Below are 23,176 nucleotides of genomic sequence, written 5' to 3'. Positions count from 1 at the left end.
TCAGTCGCGGGCGAGTAGCGGAGTCGGCACACGGCCTAACAAAGTGACGCTTCCACCTAGGAGTACTCTGCGCTAACCCGGGGCGATTGGGGGCTGATAAAGCAGATAGAAGGCACCTGCAAAACCCCGCCCACCTATCCTCCTGTAGCAAGAGCCGGGCTAAAGGAGGACATCCCGCCAGCACAATCCGCCGAGCCTTCCAGCAGGCAGTTTCCAGGGCGCGGCCCGCGGCGGGGCGGAGTCTGAGGTGGGGCGGGGTCCGCAACGGGGCGGGGACCACGAGAAGCGAGGCCCCGAGACTGAGCATTGGGACTGCCCGAGGTGTGCCAGCGCCGATGTTAACATACAAACAACAGCTCTTTTAGTCCCCGGGCCCGTGCAGTCACTCCCTTGGAGCCGCCATTGCCGCGATCCACTTTATCATCTCCATGTCGCTTTCCTTGTGATATTGGAGGAAAAAGATGAAACCGTGAAGACAGGCAGCTCTTAGGCCCCAGCAGAGGAAATACACTATGGAAGCGGGGTCCTTTGCTCGCGCCGAAATTCAAAGGAATAAATAGTTCCGGTGCCGGTTTTGGGCGCGGGACGAGTGCGGTAGCGGCTATGGTGAGGCGTGCATTGTAGTCACCGAAGCCGGGCAGGGTTGGCCCGCGCGCTCCGGCCTTGTGACCCGAGGAGCTTTCGGGGCGCCTCTGGCCCAGGCGGCCTGAGGCAGCGAGTAGGCGGGTGCGTGCGCGCGGCCGGTTGGGCCTGGCCTGGCGTTCCAGGCGGGAGGACGAGTGGCTAAGGGGGGGCGGCCTCAGGTTGAAATTAAGCGTAAAGGGTGCCTGGCAGAGTGGCTAATTCCTGTTCATTCTTTGAATGGAGACGAGGAGGTGGGCCTGAAGAGTCAAGGGTACAACCTGAGCTAAAACAAGACGTTGGAGAACGTACGGGGTTCATAAACATTTGCTGATCCCTTCTCTGAGTAAGGCACTATTCGAGGATATAGTGGTGGGTGTAGGCGAAGAGCCTTTGGGAGCATAGTTACAGTGGGTTGGGGAAATATATGAATACTGCTTAGTGGCAGCCCTAGTACAATGAAGGAAAAAGAAAGTGAGGGAATGGGTAGAGATGCCCTTTATATCGGACAGTCAAGAAGGCGACATTTGAGCAAAGAAACAGTAAAGGGGAGTGAACCATGCCAGCATTGGAAGCACTTTATTGGTAAATGGGATGGAATATGAAATAATCAGTAGTCTAGGCTGAGTGATACTGTAAGGCAAGCCTGGAAAAATAGGCAGAAGAAATACTAAGAGGTTTGATTACCCGGTTGAAAGGTTTAATTAGCTTCCAGATAGTGATTATCTCTAGAGTGTTTTTAAACGGGGGAAAGTTACATACCTTGCTGAGTGGCTGTTTTAAATTATATTGCCATTATCTATCATTCCTATGTTTTAGTCTCACATTTCGGTATGATTCCAGGTTGGCATTCCACTTACATTGTGTTACTTCTGTTTTGAACAGAACAGGTCTATGCCCTGTTGAACTCCTAGCAGAAGTTTAGCAGTCCAACTCCGTAGTGAAAATGCATATTAAGTCAATCATTCTTGAAGGATTCAAGTCCTATGCTCAGAGGACTGAAGTCAATGGTTTTGACCCCTTCTTCAATGCTATCACTGGTTTAAATGGTAGTGGGAAATCCAATATCTTGGACTCCATCTGTTTTTTGCTGGGCATCTCCAACCTCTCTCAGGTAAGTGTTAACGTTTCTGGTTTATGTGAATTTGAAAGGGAACCCTCTTTGAACTTAAGACAGTGTTGCAATTACTCTCTTCATTTGCATTTTTGTTATTTTTTTAATATTTAACTCAGTATCGTGCTCTGTACTTTATGTGAATTATCTTGTATTTCAGTGCAGCTCTTTTAAGTACTGTTATCACTCCGTTTTTGAGGTGAGAGAATAGCAAGAGATTGCTGACAGTTGGTCTTTTTAAGATGTTCAGGAGCAGCTTTTAAATTCAGGCATTCTCATGTTTTAGGCATTCTCATTTCAGAGTCTGTTTCTATTCCCTTTCGTTTTAATACCTTTTCATGACCTACCAATGGAATTGGATGAGAATTTCTTAGGCACTATCTTCCCTTAAATCTTTCAGTGGCCTCTTGTTAAGAAGTGAGTAGAAAACAATTCGGTTTGGGGATGATGAGGTCCTATAGAGAAAGGCTCCCATTGCAGGTTGTTGCCCATTTTCTTTGCCAGTGGTTGCACTGCCCTTAGCTACTTAATATCATATGGGTGGGTTTTCCAATGACAAGAAGTCCATTTTTCTTACTAGGTTATGCAGTATGGAATTTTATTGATAAAATTTCCTTCTTTTATTTTAGGTCCGAGCTTCTAACTTACAAGATTTAGTTTACAAAAACGGGCAGGCTGGTATTACCAAAGCCTCAGTGTCAATCACCTTTGATAATTCTGACAAAAAACAAAGTCCTTTAGGATTTGAGGTTCATGATGAAATCACAGTAACGAGACAGGTGAGTGGCTACTATGACATTTGGACTATGACCTTGGAACTTGCATGTCTGATTTTTTTTTGTTTTTTGTTTTTTAATTTTATTTTTTGACAATATGGCTTGCAAAAAGTGCTGGAGAGTGAAAATTCATGAGCAAAATTGAGGAATCAAATACTGAGAGATTTGAAAAAACTCTTCCTTGTATCAAAATTTTGATCATGCAAATTCCATTCTTAACTAAAAAGGGTTGTCAGTTGTCAGAGATCTGAAAAGTTATTTGTCTAGTATAAACTCTCAACCATACTTGAATTTTGAACCAGTACTTGGATCTTATCTGTGCCAAAACACCTCCAGTACCTCCAGTATCTTGCTATTTTCTGAGGTAACACTATTCATTTTTAGACAATCTAATTAGAAAGTTCTTCCTGTAACTTGAGCCAAAATCTGCTGCCTTAAACTTTGACATATTAATCCTTATACTCTTAAATCCACCAAATCTTGTTTATTCTATGTTCCAATGTTTAAGTGATCTGCGAGTCAAAATGTTTTCTAAGCTAAATCTCGCCAATTCTTTCACTTGTTTGACCACTCTGAGTATGTTCCAGTTCTTTATACCTTTTTTTTTTTTCCCATCTAGTGGATGGCACTTTAAGTGTACCAGGTAATATTCAAGTTAGAACAGGATTAAGCACCATTGTTTGTTTTTTTTTCATTTTAGGTACTCTACTTTCCCCAACATGACATTGAAGATTCATAGTACATTATGGATTCATACCGGATTTACTTAAAACCATTCTTATTGTTTTTTTCTTGTTACAGTCAGTTAAGATTTTCTTTTGTTTTTTAAAGTTCTCTTAACTTGCATATACTCTGCATGTTAGCATATGTCACCCTCATTTTAATGAAAGCCACTGATTTTTAAAAAAATTACAAGACAACACACAAAACCATTGACTAGATGGAGAAAAATTCTGTTCTATGTTGCTAGGCATCCTTCAAATCATCCTTTAGGAATTGTCACTAAAGTCTGCTATTAATGTACGTAATTCTTCTTAATTGTTCTTGTCAATCAAGCCATGTATCTGCATCTTGACCAAAACTGTTTCATAAAGACCTTTATCAAGTTATTTATGGGTGTTACTTGTCTGTTGTTCAAATATATGAATATATGAACTAGTAGCCAAATAATGCTGTTAGGAAAGAAATGAAACAAAATTTATTCAATATTAAATGCTTGTGTACCAGGCATTCTTGAATGCCCTGGGGATATACAGATAGAAAAATGAGAATCAGATTTTGCCTTTAAAGACCTCAAAATCTGATAGGTAAGACAATCACATCCATTAGATGACAGTGTATGTGCTCTGGCAGAAGTATGAATAAGGTGGTGTCTAACATGACTTATTCGTAGTTAACCATGCTGAAGCTCCATGATTAGTCTTTTTTTCTTGTAAGTGGTCACAAGTAGTGTCTTTGTTAATCCTTTTTAGAATCTTGTGCAGGATTGGTATTAATCCACTTGTCTTTAGTTTTAGTATCTGACTTCTGTTCCTTTTGAAAATTGAAAAGTGGAGGAAGAGGGTTTAACCTGAGTATAGAAAAATTGCCAAAAGAAAGTGACCAGGGACAGAAATATGTTTCACACGTTTGTGAATACATGAAGCCAGACCTTAGAGACCCAGTCCCATGCAGGGGAGTTTAGGAAGCTTTTGAATGATTGTATAACAAAAGTCCCTGAATTTGAAGCCAACTGTGCTGACTCAGTTTAGTATTCCTTTTTTTTTTCTTTTAATAAGTTTATTAAAAACATTTTTAAAAAGATACTTAGATTACATAAATGTTACATAAAAGATGTAGGGGATTCCCATATACCCCACTCCCTACCTCTCCCATACTTTCCCACATCAACATCCTTCCAGTGTAGTACATTTGTTACAATTCATGAACATAGAACACATACTGAAGTATTGCCGCTAAGTGTAGATTATAGTTTACATTAGTTTAAATGCTCTCCCGTACAATTTTGTAAGTTTAGGACAAGATATATAATGGCCTGTATCTGTCATTGCAATGTTATTCAGGACAATTCAAGTGCCCCAAAAATGCCTCCATATTACAGCTATTTTTCTCCTCTCCCTCCCCTCCAGTGGCCACTGCCTCCACATCAACAATAAATGTTCTTCCATTGCTAGGATAACAGTAAGTCTGTTCTAGTAGAATAACAGTAAGTCTACTCTGGTCCATTTTTCATCCCTTAATCCTGAGAATTCTGGAATGGTGGTAACACTAAATGAGACGGGGCTCAGATCCCATGGGGCAGATGGATGGGACTATCTTGCTTGCAGTTGTAGACTCTCTGTTTCTTGGGATGCTCGTTGTCCATCATCCTTTCCTTGTTAGTTGTCCTGGATGAGTCCAATGAACTGGATAGTAGGTGTTGCAACTCTGTTGAGATTCAGGGCCTGATTGGCACATGAAAAGCACATAGATTTAAGTCTCTTGGACATAAACCTATCAACTGTAGTACTAACTAGGGTCAAATAGAAGGAATAGAAGAGCCATGTGTAGGGAAACCACAACTGAGTCCAACTCTGTCACATGAGAGAGCATACGTTCCAAAGTAGGGACCACTGGCAAATTCCTCAGCTGTCAGCCCTGCCTATAGTGTCTGGGTGTCTCCAGTGCCCTCAGTAGCCCTGCAATTTGGGGCAGTATTCCCTGTGGTAATCAGATTCTGCTGAGGCGTCTATAAGCGTAACCTCAGGAATGACCTACCGACTCACTATGAAGTCTCTTAGCCATATAAACTCATTTGTCTTTACTCTTTCCCCCTTTTGGTCAAGGTCTTTTTCCAGTTGCATTGCTAGCTGGTCCTTGGTAGTAATCCTTCAGTGCTAAGGATGATCATCCCTGAGAGTCACATCCTACATTGGAGTTGTGGGGGAAGGTAATGCATTTATATGCTGAGTTTGGCTTAGAGAGAGGCCACATTTGAGCAACAAGGAGGCTCTTCGCAGGGGGTAACTCTTCGGCAATTTAAAATACTAGGCTAAGTTTCAATTCAAAAGAAAAGGTTCATAAGTACAGTCATCAATATTAAGGGCCCATAAATGGTCCATCCTCTTTCACTAGTCACTGTCCCTGTACTCGGAATTCTTGCCATCCTGTTAGAGAACATGGCGGAGCTCTCCAGGATGGGAATTGGATACTCTTTTTGTTATTGTATGGATCTCCACCCACAGTGACAATGCCCCATGAACACTTGAACTCATTCATATGCTTTATAGGTATGCCCCAGGCGAACCTCCTCCCATATATCCACTATCACTGATACCCACACCAATGATCTTCCCCTGCCACAGTTGTAACCCTTCTGTGATCCAAAACTTCTTTAAAAATGAAGCCAACAGAAAAGTGGCCATGATGGCTGCTGGGTGCGTGGAATGGGAGGAAGAGATGAGATGTGGAGGCGTTTTTGGGACTTGGAGTTGTCCTTGGTGGTGCTTCACGGACAATTACGGGACATTGTAGATCCCCCCAGGGCCCACTGGATGGAACGTGGGAGAGTATGGGCTATGATGTGGACCATTGACCATGAGGGGCAGCGATGCCCAGAGATGTACTTACCAAATGCAATGGATGTGTCATGATGATGGGAGAGAGTGTTGCTGTGGGGGGAGTGGGGGGTAGCGGCGGTGGGGTTGAATGGGACTTCATATTTTTTGAATGTAATATTTTAAAAAAATGAATAAAAAAAATTTCCCTTTCAAAAAAAAAATGAAGCCAACAAAATAACAATAAAATTAATAAGAAAATGAATTAATGATAATTTTTAAAATGACAAAATAGAAAAAATTAAAACATTTTAAATAATTTAAAAATAAATTAAATTTTAACATTGCATCTTTCATTACTGTAAGATCTGTTGTCTTATTTGTACGTTTGCATTTTCTTCCATTTATTTCCCCAGTGTCTTATTTTTTTCATTTTGTCTTCAAAGAAGCTTTAGGTTATAGGAAAGTCACATATAGAATACAGGAGATTCCCATATACCCAACATCCTCCCCCTTTTCTCCTTTCCCTTATTAATAACATTTTACATGCAGATGGTACATTTGTTACATTTGATGTGCAAATACTGAAGCATTGCTACTAACCATGGTCAATGATTTATATTATGATTTACATTTTGGGCCATACACTTTAATAAATTTTGATGAAATTTAACATGGCCTGTATCCATCATTGCAAGATCATGTGGAACAATTCCAAGGCCCCAAAATGCCCATGTTCCATCTATTCTATTCCCTTCTCCCCCTTCTCTCAGGACCTATGGCAACCACCAAGCTTCATTCCTTGAAAAACAAGATTCATAGTTCTTTGCAGCAACATTGAGGGCTTATCATACTGGCCTGTCCTCATCTAGTAGGCACTGCTTATGCTCTAGAGATACTCCTGCCCCTCCATTTCAGAACATAGCAGGATTTCCCAGGATGGGAGTCTTAACACCTTCATGTTAAATGTGTGGGTCTCCACCCTCTTATAAGATACACTATGACTGGATGAACACTCCTACTCCCTTGAAGCCTAGATGGGCCCTGTCTTGCATGACCGCACATCTAACACCCTAAACCAGTGACCCACCCCTGCTGTATTTGCCAAAAAAACATTCCCAGTGTGGTAGTTTCAACCACATACCCGCAAATCCTGTTTATCTGGCTTCTCCCCTGACCCTTCCCCAGTTCATGGACAGTGCAACCCCTAACCACCCCCGCCCCCGCAAAAGCCAGCATCGCCCAACCCAATAGCATCACTGCTCCATTGTCAGGCCCATTCACTGTACATTTACACCCTTCCACCTTATAGATTTTGTCCATAGAGGCTTTCGCTCATAGAAGTTTTTTTGACCATGCTACTCTTCCACGATTTACCTTGGATTGATTTTGATTACCATTTGTTGGATACACAAATAAATGAGAGATAATATCCTTGGGGATCTTATCCTGGCACAAGATGTTCATGTTCATTTAAATCTTTTAAAGTGCTGTTTTAATTTTAGGTCGTTATTGGTGGCAGAAATAAATATCTAATCAATGGAGTCAATGCGAACAACACCAGAGTGCAGGATCTTTTCTGTTCTGTTGGTCTTAATGTTAACAACCCTCACTTTCTCATCATGCAGGTAATTTGTTGTCTTTATATCTGGTTTTGTCAATAAAAAATAAAAATCTTTTAGTTTTAAATTATTTCAATAGGAGAAACATCACCTTCTTTGGATTTTCCATTTTTTATTTACTATTTTGCCGGTGTTTGGGCATTTGGCATTTGTTAAGAAATGTGGTTTAGTTATTTTTGCTGATGTGTCTAAAATAATGTACACATCTGAATTTTGAGGACGTCTAGAAGCAACTTTCTTTGGCTTTTATTTTCTTACTACAAGAATAATATGTACTCAGTATAAAAACGTTTACAAAATTCTCATGTTCTTATAAAAGTATTAAAGCATCTTTTTGTAATAGAGTTTGAATATCAAAGTTTTGGTAGTTGTCAAGTATATATTAAATTTTGAAAACTTTCTTCATTAGAGACTTTTGGAAATGAAAAGTAGGGACTGCCATTATCTTGTACTTACATGATCTCACTTGACCCATCCAGCTAGCCTTTGATTAACTCACAGTATAGTTAATGGCAAGATGATGGCATCAGAACAAAAATATTTTTACCACATCACAACTTCAAAGCTAAAAATTTACCTCAAATGAATCTAAATCCTAAGTAATGATTCTCTGAGAATTGGGTGTGCTTTTATAAGGAGGGATGGGGTAGTGGGTGTAACAAATGAAGTTGCCAGTATTATGGCACTGAAATGAATCATTTTATTCTATTTCAGGTTTAGTGGTATGTCATTTATTTCTAGAAATTATTTTGAAGGACTGTCATTCCAAAACATTAAAAGATGTTCAGTAATTATGTGAAAATTTATTTATATACTTACCTATTTTAGAACTAGATACTTCTACATCGTTAATAGTAACTGTCACAGAAACCTGGTCTGAGTTAACTTTGTATCATTTCATAAGCTGTGTCATTTCTATCATTTAAATAACTGTATCATTTAATTTATACCACCGGTGAGAAAGTGAATAGCAATGTGTCAAAATTATAGAATTGTAAGGTCTCAAATCTAATAAAAGAAATATCATTTCATTTAGGCAGAAGAAAACTGCAAAAAGATTGATATATTATATATATATACTTTCAATGCAGATAAGTATCCAGTACTCATAGTTTATATTTTATGTAATTTGTTATCATTATAGTAAGTTTGCCATTTTATTTTCAGGGTCGAATTACAAAAGTATTGAATATGAAACCTCCAGAGGTAAGAATACTATTTATGGACAGTAAAAATAGTGATTATGGGTATTGTTTTATCTTATAGACTACCGATTTTTTAACATAATTTCTTTCTTCATTAAAATTCTTGGAAACATTGCTTCATATATGTATGTATACATATGTGGCATTGTGTCATATATTTAGAGAAATTTTGACTGTATAAAGCATCCTTTCTCAGCTGGTGTTCCATGTTAGAGTTAAACCCTACAGAAAAGAAATTGGGGGACTCTCTTTACAATTTTCTCGAAGATGCTACATGGCACATCTAGATGGTAGATGCATAGGAGATAAGTTCATTACATTTGATGGACTTCTTAGGGCATTAGGACTTAATTTTCTTTTGGATCCCCTTGAGTAGTTATTACAGAGGACTGACTATTTTGTAGAACAACGAAGCTTCTTGAGAGGTTACTCATTTCTGTGAGTTGCTAATAAGAACATTGATAATACTAGTCTGCTTTAAATATGAACCATATTTATTTTCTTTATATAATGTCTTAGGGCAAAACATATAATTTGAGAACTGCCAAATACATAGAAATCAAAGTAGTTTTGATTTCTATCTTGAAGCAGGGATTTTCTTGAGACAGGAATTGATGGTGAGTAGCAGCCTCAGTAGTTGGCTGTCCAATTGAGTGTCATCATGTTATTATCTGAACACACTCAACAAAGCTGATTATAACTGTTCTTAAAAACGGCAAAATTGGCAAAATTGTCCTTTCTCTAAAATAATAAATGATTAATATTTGCCTCTTTTAGTGTGCTTTACATGTGCACTATTCATTTAATTCTCAGTATCCCTATTATCTTTATTATTATCCCTAATGTTAGATCCCTATTATCACTATTCTATGGATGAAGAAAGAGGCACAGAAAAGTTTAAGTTACTTGCCGAAGTTCTTAAAGACTGTCCCACAGTTGGGATGTAAATGTTATGCCATGCTTCATCCTGGATGGTATAGAATGGCTGAAGCCTGACTTGGAAGAGTTTTAAGTAGAAACTTTCAAAATTAAAGCCGAATGGTCTAACCCTTTTCTTATTCTTTTTAGATTTGTAATTGAAGGAAAAGAGGGGGAGGAATTACTGACTTCAATTTTAAAAGAGAGTGGTACTCTGGAAACTCAGTAGACCAGCAAGTGTGATTTTAAAATTGAAATGCAGAAATACTTCTTATGTGTTGTAAGGATTATGGTTAATAGGTCCATTTTTATCTATTTAACTTTTATGGTCCATTTGGACCATTATTTTGCTAAAATGCTTATTGAAGTCAAGGCCATAAATGATATTTCGGATAAATTCAAACCAGACAAATTGTCATTCCAGATTTTATCCATGATAGAAGAAGCAGCTGGAACCAGGATGTATGAATACAAAAAAATAGCTGCCCAGAAAACTATAGAAAAAAAGGAAGCTAAGCTGAAAGAAATTAAGACGGTAATTAAATTTATTTAAAACATTTTTGGAGGAGTATAAAATTTTGCGCCTAGAATTTCTGTGCTTTGAAGAGGGAAATTTTTTTTTCAATTCAGTTTTCCAGTCTTCAACTTTTTTAAAATAGTACTTTACATACTGAAAATACTGATTTTCCTTTATTTTCCAGATACTTGAAGAAGAGATTACTCCAACCATTCAAAAATTAAAAGAGGTATGTATTTTATATGAAGAGGACAGCCAGCTAGAATGTTTTTCAAAATAGGTGAAGGGTCCAAGATAACATGTATAGGAATGGAGAGTGTTTCACTTCTCAGGAATTTTTTTTTTCTGGTATGAGATGAAGTTAGGTGGTACTCCATAGCCCAGCATTCTCTTTGCAGGGATATTTGCTTCTTATCTCTCAAGTCATAATGATTTTGGTGATTGCTCTTCACTTTATGATCTTAGAAAATGATATGTCTGATTTTGGTGAGAGAAGCATGTCTGAATTTTTCCTAGGTAATTAGAATTGACTGGAACAACATTTTAAAAATATTTGGCATTCTTAGTATTCCTTGTTGATAGGGCAAGTAGATTCCAAGAGTTTTTGCTACAATTACTGCTGTCAAGGCATTTTGTAAGTGAAAGGAATTGAAACAGTGGTTTTCTCTGTATAATTATTATAGCTGCTTGACTTCATACAGTTTGTCAGTGTTGCACGAGTGTTTATTACATAGTAAAAAAATGGATTTATAGTATATTGCTTTTAAAGATACCCATTTAGGAATGTATTAAATGCTCATTAAAATTTTGTACTGCACATAGCTGTTCTCTAATCTATATAGTAGTATGAATGTTACTGAGAAAATTTGAAAAATCGTGATTGTAAAGATACCTCTTTTGAATAAAGTTTAGTCAAAAAAAAAAACAACACACTAGTTCAGGAGTTTGAACCTAGGTTTTATGCCTGATTTGATTTTTTTTTAAATTTATTAAAATATATCACTCATACATAAACTTACATAAACAATAAGTGTATAATAATAGTTATAAACTTATAAAACAAACATATATAACATGATACAGGGCTCTCATAACTCACCCTACCACCAATAACTTGCACTGTTGTTAAACCTTTTTAACTAATGATTAAAGAGCATTGTCAAAACATTACTACTAACCAAAGTATTTTTCCCTCATCCGATCCTCTTATTATCTTTATATCATTTATATATAAACATACTTAAACAATAAGTATATAATAAAAGTTGTGACTTATAAAGCAAACATTCATAACATACAGGGGTCCCATACATCAGCCTTCCACCAACACCTTGCATTGTCATGAGACATTTGTTACAGATTATGAAAGAATATTGTCAAAATCTTACTACTAATCGTAGTCCTTATCTTACATTTGGTGTGTTTTTTCCTCAACTCACCCTATTATTATTTTTTAAATATATATTTTATGCCTGAAATTGTAAACTTCTAAAACAGTCATGCCCATGTGCAGAATTCCCAAACAACACCCTCCATCAACACACCACAATGTGGTGTGTCATTTGCTACAGATAAAATAATATCATCTGATTGTTACCATGTCCATACTGTACATTTGGCTCACATTTTCATTACTGCCTCAGTATCAACAGTACATCTTTTGCATAGATACAAGAATATACTATTACTACTAACCAGTCTGTAAGTCACTTCAGCTGTATTTTTCCCATGCTTCTCCACATTCCTGACACCCTGCAGTAGTGATATACATTTGCTCTAGCTCACAAAGGACACTCTTGCATCTGTACCATCAACCATAATTCTCATCCACCTTTTGGTTTACTGTGCTATTCAGCTCCTAGATTATTCTCTAGCATTCTATCAATTGGCATTTACATAACTAGACTACCATTTTCAGTCACATCCCCATTTATAAACTAGTTGTTACTCACTATGTGTTACCATCCACTATACATTTCTATACTTTTACAGTAAAGCTAATTATACATTAAACATCAGTAGTCCACTCAGTCCTCCTCTTCTATCCTTTAAGAATCCACTATTTACCACCAGGTCTTGAAGATATTTTCCAATAATTTCTTCCAGAAGTTTTATGGTTCTTGCCTTTATTTTTAGTTTTTTGATCCATTTTAAGTTAATTTTTGGATAAGGTATGAGAGAGGGGTCCTCTTCCCTTCTTTCATTTATGGATATCCAATTCTTTCAGCACCATTTGTTGAATGGATTGTTCTGCCCGAGCTGTGCGAGTTTGACAGGCTAGTCGAAAACTACTTGACCATACATGTGAGGGTCTGTTTCTGAACCATCAATTTGGTTCCATTGATCTATTGTGTCTGTGTTTAGGCCAGTACCATGCTGTTTTTACCACTATAAGTAGGTCTTATCATTTAAAGTCTGGAGATGAGGCTTCACTTTTCCTTTTTATTGGGTTTCTGGCTATTCAGGACTCCTTACCCTTCCAAATAAATTTAATGATTGTGTTTTCAATTTTTTCTTTAATGCTGGTGGAATCTTTATCAGGATTGCATTAAATCTGTATATCAATTTGAGTAGAATTGACTTTTTTAAAAAGATTTATTTATTTTTATTTATTTCTCTCCCCATCCCATCTCCCACCCCTGTTGTCTGTTCTCTGTGTCTATTTGCTGTGTGTTCTTCTTTGTCCGCTTCTGTTGTTGTCAGCAGCACTGGAATCTGTGTTTCTTTTTGTTGTGTCATCTTGCTGTGTCAGCTCTCCGTGTGTGGCGCCATTCCTGCTCAGGCTGCACTTTCTTTCGCACTGGGCGGCTCTCCTTACGGGACGCACTCCTTGCACTTGGGGCTCTTCTACGTGGGGACACCCGTGCATGGCACGGCACTCCTTGTGCGCATCAGCACTGCACATGGGCCAGCTCCACATAGGTCAAGGAGGCTTGGGGTTTGAACCGCGGACCTCCCTATGTGGTAGATGGACGCCCTAATCACTGGCCAAAGTCCGCTTCCCAGAATTGACATCTTAATGATATTTAGTCTTCCAATCCATAATCATGGAATATTCTTCCGGTTATTTAGGGCTTTTTTGATTTGTTTTAATATTGAGCTTCAGTTTTTTGAATACAAGTGCTTTACATCATTGGTTAAGTTTATTCCTGACTATTTGAGTTTCATCTGTCATGTTTTATTTTCACCACTTTTGATACTTTCAGTTACTTTTATTGATATAATCTTCATTTCTAACTCTCTTCCAGGCCCCTCTCTCCTGTCTTTTCTTTTTAGCCTCTAGCGCATCCTTTAGTATTTCCTGAAAATCTGGTCTCATGCTTAGAAATTCTCTCAGTTCCTGTTTATCTGTGAATATTTTAATGTCGCCCTCATTTTTGAAAGACAGTCTTGCTGGATATAAGATTCTTGGCTGGAAGTTTTTCTCTTGTATCTTAAATATATCAGACCGCCATCTTCTTGCCTCCATGGTTTCTGGTGAGAAATCAGCACTTAATCTTATTTGATATCCCTTATATGTTATGCATTGCTTTTCTCTTGCTGCTCTCAGAATTCACTCTTTGTCTTTGGCCTTTTACATTCTGATGAGTATGTGTCTTGGAGTTGGTCTATTTGGATTTTTTCAGATGGGAGTACGTTGTGCTTCTTGGACATGGATATCTATATCCTTCAATAGGGTTGGAAAATTTTCTACCATTATTTCTTCAAATATTCCTTCTGCCCCTTTTCCCTTCTCTTTTCCTTCTGGAACACCCATGACAAGTATGTTTGCACACCTTTTTCTGTCATTTAGTTCCCTGAGACCTTGTTCAAATTTTTCCATTCTTTTCTTCATTTGTTCTTTTGTATGTTCACTTCCAGAGGCCATTTCTTCAAGCTCACCAATCCTTTCTTCTGCCTCCTCAAATCTGCTATTATATGATTCCAATGTTTTTAAAATTTCATTTATTGCACCTTTCATTCCCATAAGATATGCTGTTTTTCTATGCATGCTTTCAAATTATTCTTTGTGCTCATCCATTGTCTTTTTAATATCCTTAATCTCTTTAGCCATTTCATTGAATTTATTAAGGAGATTTGTTTGAACATCTATGATTAGTTGTCTCAACTCCTTTATGTCATCTGGAGGCTTATCTTGTTCCTTTAACTGGGCCATAGCTTCCTGTTTCTTGATGTTGATTGTAATTTTTGGTTGGTGTCTTCACATCTAGCTTACTAGAGTATTTTTTTCTGGGTACAGTTTTTCTCTTTAGTTTAGGGCTTCCTATCCTTTCTCCCTTGCTGGTTGTGCAGTAGGAGCCAAGCCTGTATTTTGGTGCTGTAAGCTGTGGAGACTCAAGCTGCCCTCATTGCGCCAGGGACCACTGAAGTTTCTTCCAACTTACTCCTTTGCCAGGGGTAGGGACAGAATCACAGCTGTGTGGAATAATCCAAGTGCAGGTGTAGACTGTAGTTGCCCAGAGAGACTGATGAAGGTTTACATCCCTTTCTTCCCTGCCCAGGGTGGGGATGGAGCTGCAGTTGTGAGCAACAGTCGGTTCAGTGTGGGTCCAAGAATACCGCAGTTGCCCTGGTAGACTTCTGATTTTCAATCTGTGCCAGCATAGTTATCTGCAGTTACCTGTATAGGCTCTTGCAGGACTCCTCAGCCTTCTCCCTGCCAGAGACGGAGCCGAAGCCTAGGCTTGGGCTGCAGGCTGATCTTTGTGAAAGAAACTGGTTCTTGCCGAAACTGAGAGTTTCAGTCAGCCGGCTTCTCCTCAGGCTGGGGGCAGAGTCAAAATGGCAGCTATTGGCCTCTTTCTGACCTGGGCCAGCTGACACCCCAGCTATTCCCAGGGTTATATCTCTGCCAACCAAGTCCACCAACCAGTAGCTGAAATTGACGGCCAACCGTCTCTTCCTCCCCTGTATCTGGGAAATCGAGCTTCCAATTCCAGCCACAGAAAGCTCCCTGGGGGCTCGGGCCACCAGAGTAGAACAGTCACCAGCCCCACTTGGCTGGCAGTTACCCGGAGAGGCTGGTTTAGGGCCCTGTAGCTTCCTCCCTGCTGGAGGTGGCTCTGGGGCCCAGGCTAAAGCTGCAATATGATCTGGATGGAAAGAAACCAGTCCCTGCCAGCACTGTGATTTTCAGTCTGTCCCACTGCCCCTTGTGCCAGGTGTGGAGTTAAGATCTCGGCTACTGGCCTCTTTCTGACTTGGACAGGCTCAAACCTTAGTTGTTCTCAGGATTATAATCTAGCCCGCTGAATTTACTCATCAATACCTGAAATTGGTGCCCAACCGTCTCTTCCTCCCCCATTTTTGGGAAGTGGAGCTTTCAATTCCAGCCTCAGAACAGCTCCTGAGGCGGCTTGTGCCTCCAGTGGAGACTGGGCACCAGCCTCTGTGGCGTGGAGCACTCAATTTATGAGTCTTCTCTGCAGATGGGCAATCTCCTCCTTCCACTCCTTCAAGGATGTTGCAGGATGCTCTTCTGGTCTCCTGGAACCCCCAAACAGGTGCTTCAGCTTGCTTCAGAGAGCTCTGAGTGTTTGCTAACTGCCCTGTAGCAAGAGCTTACTCTAGGAGCTCCTTACTCCGCTGCCATCTTGCTCCACCTGATTTGATTTTGCCACATCTTTCTGATCTGACAACTTGGACAGGTCACTTAATCACTCAGAACTTTAGTTTCTGCACATGCAAATTAGGGATTTTAATTGTTACTTTGTCTACCATATTAGGTTGTTTTGGGAATCAAGTTTAGTAATGTGTGAGTATTTGTAAATAGTTAAATGAATGAATATTGGGTAGGCATCTTGACAATACTACTATAAGATACATTAAGTAGTATCATTGATGGTGTGTAGGTTGGCTTTGTAGGCTTCTTAGTACCACCAGTCTGAACCTTATGTAGTTTATTAGTTAATCCCAACTGATTGTATAGTAGAAAAAAAATAGCCCTTTAGGATTCATTATAGATGGTATAGTGCTCCCTAGAAAGGCAGAGTTCTCCTAATGTTACTTAAAGTTTCCCAAAATTTATAATTAATGATTATTTAATCTAAGACTAAATCTATTATATCAAAGAATGGGGAATTTGATACATATTGGTATAGTTTGTTTCTTTCCAAATTAGTTTAAAAATATGTATTTTTTCAATTATCCTTTTTTGATGACTTCTTTCTTTTAGGAAAGATCTTCCTATTTGGAGTATCAGAAAGTAATGAGAGAAATAGAACATTTGAGTCGTTTATATATTGCATATCAGTTTTTACTGGCTGAAAATACCAAAGAACGCTCAGCTGAAGAGTTAAAGGAAATGCAGGATAAAGTTATAAAGCTTCAAGAAGAGTTGTCTGAGAATGATAAAAAAATAAAAGCACTTAATCATGAAATAGAAGATTTGGAAAAAAGAAAAGATAAGGTCAGAACATTACAGATGACATACTTTAGTGTGAAAAAAATTTTACTGTTTTATACAAGTATTGAAGATTTCCTGGGCATTGTCTTCCTTATTAAATAGTTGAATCTTAAAGTAGTATACTGAAATAGCTTTTTAAAAAATGTAAAATTGGATGCATTTGATTATAGGAAATTGGAGGTATACTACGTTCTTTAGAAGATGCTCTTGCAGAGGCTCAGCGAGTTAATACTAAATCTCAAAGTGCCTTTGATCTCAAGAAAAAAAATCTGGGAAGCGAGGAAAACAAACGTAAAGAGCTGGAAAAAAATATGGTTGAGGTAAGCAAATAAGAAATTTGCCACTAGTGTATATTTTTCCATTTAATATTTATTGAGTTGCCTACTATGGGCCAGTTGCAGTTATAGTTGTTTGTCCTAGGGTACAACCACTGTGTACCTAAGAGGAATGGAGTTTAGAATCCAAATTGGATAGCCATCGAAGCCCTTGTTAGGGTGATATTTGAAGACCTGTAGGAAATCAGAGAATGAGCGAGATAGGTAGATTGGGTGGGGAGTGCAGTGGGTTGAAGTATTTCAGGCAGAAAGAGCAGCAGTTGCCCAAGGGCCTGTCATTTTGGAAAAGCATTATCAGTGTAGCTGGTGAGCACTGAATAGTAGCAATGCAGAGTGTTAAGGGGGTACAGGCTTATGTCGAGTTTTGCGAGACTTTAACCTTTATTCCAAGTGACATGGGAAGCCACTGGCATTGGTTGAGCAGAGAAGTGACATTGTTTATGTTTTTAACAAGACTGTTTTAGCTCTTATTTTAAGGATAAACTAAGGGGCCAAGGGAAGAAGCAGGGAATCCAGTTAGTAGGTGGTCTAAATGATAGCCTTTGGATAAATGTGGTAGAAAAGAATAGTGGGAAGATGTAAAACTTGATGTGCATATACAGGGTAGATCTAACAGAAGAGGCTGACAGATTGGTTGTTGGGTATTAGAGCTAGAAAGGAGTGAAGATAACGCTAAGATTTTTGTCTTTGGTAGTTAGAAATATGGAGTTGCCATTAGCTGAGATGGGGAAGAATAGGTCTGAGTGGGCTATTGAATATAGTAGGCTTGAGGTCCCTGTAGCATCTGAATGGAGATGGTGACAAGGTAGTTGAATATATGCATATTGAATCCAAGCTAAAGATATAAATTTGAGTGTCATCAATGTGTAGATGATGCATAAAGATAAGATTACCAATTGTTTCGAGTATGTATAAGGAAAGAGATCTAAGGTTTGAATCCTGGAATACTGTAACATTTAGAGATTAGGGTATATGAGGAAGAACAAGCAAAGAGATTAAGAAAAAGCGGTTAGTAAGATATGAGGAAACAAGGCCAGTAAGGTGTCCTGGAGGCCATTTGAAGATTGTTTCAGGGAAAAGGGGCCTGTGAGATCCTGATTACAGTGTGTTTAATACAAAACAAAAGAAGAAAAATTTAAGAGCAAGTGAAGATACTTTTGAGAAGTTTTCTGTGGAAGGAAGGGGAAATGGGGAACTGGAAAGTGACATAGAATTTTAAGATGGAATAAATAATAACATGATTGCATATTAATGAGAACAATCTAATAGAAAAGGCAAAATTTATGATTCAGGAGAAATGGGGAAATTGCTAGATCAAGGTGCCTTAGCAGATGAGAGCATGAGAGCAAAATAGAATCTGTTGCAAAGGCAGAGGGGGTAGCCTGCATAGCAGCCAGGAATAGGTCCTTATAACAGGACTCAAGTATATAGTCTCCTATGCAGGTAGATGGGTAGATGTGTGACAGTAGCTTTTGGAACTTCTCTTAAGGGTAAGCCTCTTTTCCCAGTGAAAATACGTAATATTTGTTTTTTCACTGAAAAATTAATTTCATGAAAGCAAAATATTTCTTTATACTATCCTATTAGATGTTTTTGCACAGAAATATAACTATTGACTAAAGAATGGATAAAATGTATCAGGTTTATGGCGCTCTAAGTCTTATGAGCCTTAATCCTGCCAGATCCGTAAGCTTCATACAATGGCACTGATTGTTTCTTTTTAATCTCCTTTTCTAGATTCCTTTATTCTTCCTGATCTCGTAAGTGTTAGCATGCCCAGGGTTAACCCTCAGGTCTACGTCTGTGTGCACTTGTTCCTTATCCAGCTCTGTAGCTCTAAATACTATCTGTATGTTGATGCCTTCCCAGTCCATACCTAGGTTTGGGAAGTCATCATATCCTCCCTCAATTCTAGATCAGTTCGTCCAAGTATGCAATTAACAGTTTTACCTGATGATTAATAAAAAAAGTCTAAAACTGGACATATCCAAATTCTTATTGGTCACCCTACTTTCTTTCTGCTCACTAGTCTGCGTTCATTATAGAAGCTAAAGCATAAATTGAATCATGTTGATTCTGTACTTATAAACCTTCAATGAGTTTCAAAATCCCATGTGTAATAAAATCCTTAGTCTTTACCATGGCCTACAAGACCTTCAATGATATGACTCCTGGAGCTCTGACTACTTGCGCACTATGCTCCAGCCACTTCCTCAAACACCCAAACATGTTCCTCAGGGCTTGCCAGGGATAGTGCCCTCCACATATTTGCTTGGCCACTCCTTTTCTTTCAGACCATCCCTCAGCTGTCATCTCACCAAGGCCTTCCCTCATTATTCTTCCTAAAATAGTTGTCCCCATCACTTTGTGTCCCTTTACCTTGCTTTGGTTACTTATTATGTGTCTTCCACCCTGGAATATATGCTTCCTGAGATAGGGTTTTGGTTTATATCTTTAATGTCTAAGAGTGCCTGGTATAAAGTAAGCACCTAATAGATGTTTGATGATTAGTCATGAATAAATCAAGAATTTCTTGTCACTTTCATGCAAACTAGATAGCTAGTTATTTACTTTCTTTCAGTGTTGGTATCTTGCATAGTGTCAATTACCTCTATTATTTAAAAGATGTTAGGTATTAATAATGTGGTTCCCATGATTACTTAATTTTATGGCCCTTAATATTTTACAAAGTATTTTCATATGCATGCACATAAAATCATAAAATCTCTACCTTTAACCTAGTTTAGGCTGGCTAGTCTATTAATACAATTTTAGAAACTGATTTTTAGTTTCTTCATTGGGTTTGTTTAAATCTGCACTTATTCATTAACTCAGATTATCTCCTAGAATCAACTATAACATGGAATGAAACTATTTCCAGCGGGATAAGACCTTCACTTATCTCCAAAATCAAGAGGCTAAATTCAAAATGGGAATTCAGTATTTAAAGTTATGATTAATTATTTTCCTTATTATCAAAGCCACTTCACATTGCTATGTTTAACATATATATGTATGAAAATGGATGTGTCTTTAAAATATAATACTTTCTAATTTGAAACACTTTTTCCTAAAGGACTCTAAAACTTTAGCAGCAAAGGAAAAAGAGGTTAAAAAGATAACAGGTGGACTGAATGCCCTTCAAGAAGCGAGTAATAAAGATGCTGAAGCTCTGGCTACTGCACAGCAGCACTTCAATGCTGTTTCTGCCGGCCTGTCAAGTAATGAAGATGGAGCAGAAGCAACTCTTGCTGGTCAAATGATGGCCTGTAAAAATGATATAAGTAAAGCTCAGACAGAAGCCAAACAGGTAAAGATAGATATTAAGCACTATGTGATTGTATTTGTGTTGAGAAGCTACTTTATATCATGTAACTTTGGCAGTTGCTATAAAATGTTGAAAATAATCAGTTCAAAGTCAAGGAACTTGTTTACGTTTTTTGCCACTCTGTAGCACCTAATTTAATGAAATTCAAATATGTTGGTTCTAAGTATTGATGATATTAGTTTATCAAGATGCTGAAAAACATGAAATACCTTCATAGGTTAACTGATTTTATAAGTGCAATAAATGTTTTGTTCTGATGCATTGTATGAAGTATTGGATTTTAGTCAATTTATTCTCATCTTTTTGAGCTGGTTTTTATTTGCTTTTATTGGTCTTGTAAACTTTTAAGCTTTAACAGGGAAACAAAACCTTCCTCTCCATTTCTATAACCTTTCATACCTATTTTTTAAAACCTGTTTCTGACACTTCATAGCATCTTCCTAGGAGAAGCCTCTACCTACCATTTGTCCACCTTCCCGTCATTGGTCTCCTTTCTCTGACTTAATCTTCAGTGGCTTCTGTCGTATGTTGTAATGGTTTTCAAATTTTGTATAGGTAGTACAGCTAAGAATTCTGTGAACACAGTTCTTTTGCAGGCAAAGGTATGTATATATAAATATATACATGAACACTTTGATTCTTTTATTTAAGGGTGGACTCAACTTTAAAAATATATTTGCATAAATGTGTGTGTATTAATCCTATTCAACTTTTTCTGTTATATTTGCTACTTTTTCATTTAGAGGTGATGGTCACTGAAAAATTTATAAGAAATCAAGTAAAAAAACTTTAAAGCTTACAGATTTTCTATTAACTTATTTTTCATGAGAATTGGGATAAACCCATTCTGTTTCAGGAGGAGGATACATGCATCTTGGTATTGGATTACTAGTTCATGATTTTAAGAAGCAGTGCTCTATTATATAAACTTCATTTGTTTAATTCCTAATTATTCAAATTTTAAGTTTCAGATTCCTTTAGTATAAATTTCCGTTATTTTAGCTTCCCTTTCTTATTTCTCATTACTGAATACAGATTCTTGATTGTTGTTAGAAAATAAAAAACACACAAATAGGCATATGCACACATAAGTGGAAAAGAAAGGCACTGAACTTGTGATTTGCGCTTTCTATTGTGCTTTTGTTTTTTTTTAGGAGGTACCAGAGATTGAACCTGGAACCTTGGATGTGCTCAGCCACTGAGCTACACTCACTCCCTCCATTATGTTTTTTTAATTTAACCAACAGTAAACGTTATTCTTTAATAGAATTTTTGAGCTCTATTAATATCATAGTTTATAACTATTAAAGTATGAACTTAAATTGTCAATTATTTAATGATTTTAAGATTATGTTTATATTCTGCATAGATTTTTTTTTAGGAGAAAATATTGGTAAATGATTGATCTGTTGAAATAATCTTAGAGGCAAAATGGTTATTTTTCAATGTCCGATCTGAAGCTGTGGCCATTTAATTACTAGCAAATTCTTCATCTGTTCTTGCATTTTCCTCTCCTAGGCTCAGATGAAATTGAAACATGCCCAACAAGAGTTAAAGACCAAACAAGCTGAAGTTAAGAAGATGGATAGTGGCTACAGGAAAGATCAAGAAGCTTTAGAAGCTGTGAAGAAACTTAAAGAAAAACTTGAAACTGAAATGAGAAAACTCAATTATGAAGGTTTGCGTTTAATGACATGTTATGAAACCAGCGGGATATAGTGGTTTTTGATAAAAACTAACTGAAATAAAGACTATAGTAAAAAAACATCTAACTATAAAATAGCCCTTTAAATTTTTGAGAGCTCAGTGTAAAGAATTTACTACTTTAACCTCTCTGAAGTGCTGCTTAAAAGCACAAAAATGTCATTTGTATATTTCTATGTTGATATGTATTCAATCTGTATATTGTTTCATGGAATAAAAATTGTGTTATTGGAAATAATGTGTACTGGACATTTGATAGAAATTTCAAAGCTATATATGTTTTAATGCTTTTCAGGAATTTATGTTTTGTTTCTTAGTAATGTGTTGGAAATGGGTTATTAATATTTTCGTTAAAACAGTAGAATATTTCAGTCTCTAAAACTTAGTTTCCATTTACTTCTGGTTTACTGTTCAGAAAACAAGGAGGAAGGCCTGTTGGAAAAGCGTAGGCAGCTGTCTCGTGATATCAGTAGACTGAAAGAAACATTTGAAGCTCTTTTGGCCAGATTTCCCAATCTTCAGTTTGCATACAAGTAAGAAATTTAAACTTTGAACATTAGAATGTTAATAACCAAAGTATGTTTTTATTTAAGCAGGATGCTATCTGAAAAATTTGTTGACTCCTAAAAAAAATATGTGTGTAAAAATTTACAAGCTATTTTTCCTTAATTGGTATTTTTCTTTTTTTGCTCAGACATTTATCAAAATGTATCAAAGGTTGGAAGGAGGAATTCTTATGAAATTTAATAGCTAGCGATGCCACTAATTTTAAATTAAGACCACCAAAATAAGGGGAATTTAATTTCAATTCGAAGTTTCTTTAAAATTATACTATCATTAATATCTACATTTATATTGGACAATTTGTTTTATACATGGGTTTTTTTTTTATGTGAAGGTACTGTAGAGCAGATTGTTTTTTAATTTTTTTATTTTATTTTTTAAAAAGATTTATTTATTTATTTATTTCTCTCCCCGTACCCCCTCCCCCCACCCTGGTTGTCTGTTCTCTCTGTCTATTTGCTGCGTCGTCTTCTTTGTCTGCTTCTGTTGTTGTCAGCAGCACTGGAATCTGTTTCTTTTTGTTGCATCAT

The 23,176-nt window shown here is 37.3% G+C and overlaps 1 protein-coding gene across 1 annotated transcript in view; it reads left to right on the top strand.

The window, feature by feature from the left end:
* The first annotated feature begins 314 nt into the window (after positions 1 to 314).
* SMC2 (structural maintenance of chromosomes 2) overlaps positions 315 to 23,176 on the top strand; it is a 59,262-nt gene continuing 36,400 nt past the window's right edge. The window contains exons 1-12 of the mRNA XM_004471642.4: positions 315 to 726; positions 1,507 to 1,735; positions 2,365 to 2,514; positions 7,553 to 7,675; positions 8,837 to 8,875; positions 10,217 to 10,327; positions 10,494 to 10,538; positions 16,485 to 16,718; positions 16,886 to 17,035; positions 20,127 to 20,360; positions 21,897 to 22,056; positions 22,498 to 22,615. Coding sequence (XP_004471699.3) covers positions 1,568 to 1,735; positions 2,365 to 2,514; positions 7,553 to 7,675; positions 8,837 to 8,875; positions 10,217 to 10,327; positions 10,494 to 10,538; positions 16,485 to 16,718; positions 16,886 to 17,035; positions 20,127 to 20,360; positions 21,897 to 22,056; positions 22,498 to 22,615 — 1,532 coding nt within the window. The 5' untranslated portion in view covers positions 315 to 726; positions 1,507 to 1,567. The remainder of the gene's footprint in view (positions 727 to 1,506; positions 1,736 to 2,364; positions 2,515 to 7,552; positions 7,676 to 8,836; positions 8,876 to 10,216; positions 10,328 to 10,493; positions 10,539 to 16,484; positions 16,719 to 16,885; positions 17,036 to 20,126; positions 20,361 to 21,896; positions 22,057 to 22,497; positions 22,616 to 23,176) is intronic.

The sequence above is a fragment of the Dasypus novemcinctus genome, chromosome 8 (assembly GCF_030445035.2).
Source record: "Dasypus novemcinctus isolate mDasNov1 chromosome 8, mDasNov1.1.hap2, whole genome shotgun sequence".
In the NCBI taxonomy this organism is placed as follows: Eukaryota; Metazoa; Chordata; class Mammalia; order Cingulata; family Dasypodidae; genus Dasypus; species Dasypus novemcinctus.
Note: the sequence above shows the minus strand (reverse complement) of the source record. Positions and strands in the feature narration are given on the sequence as shown.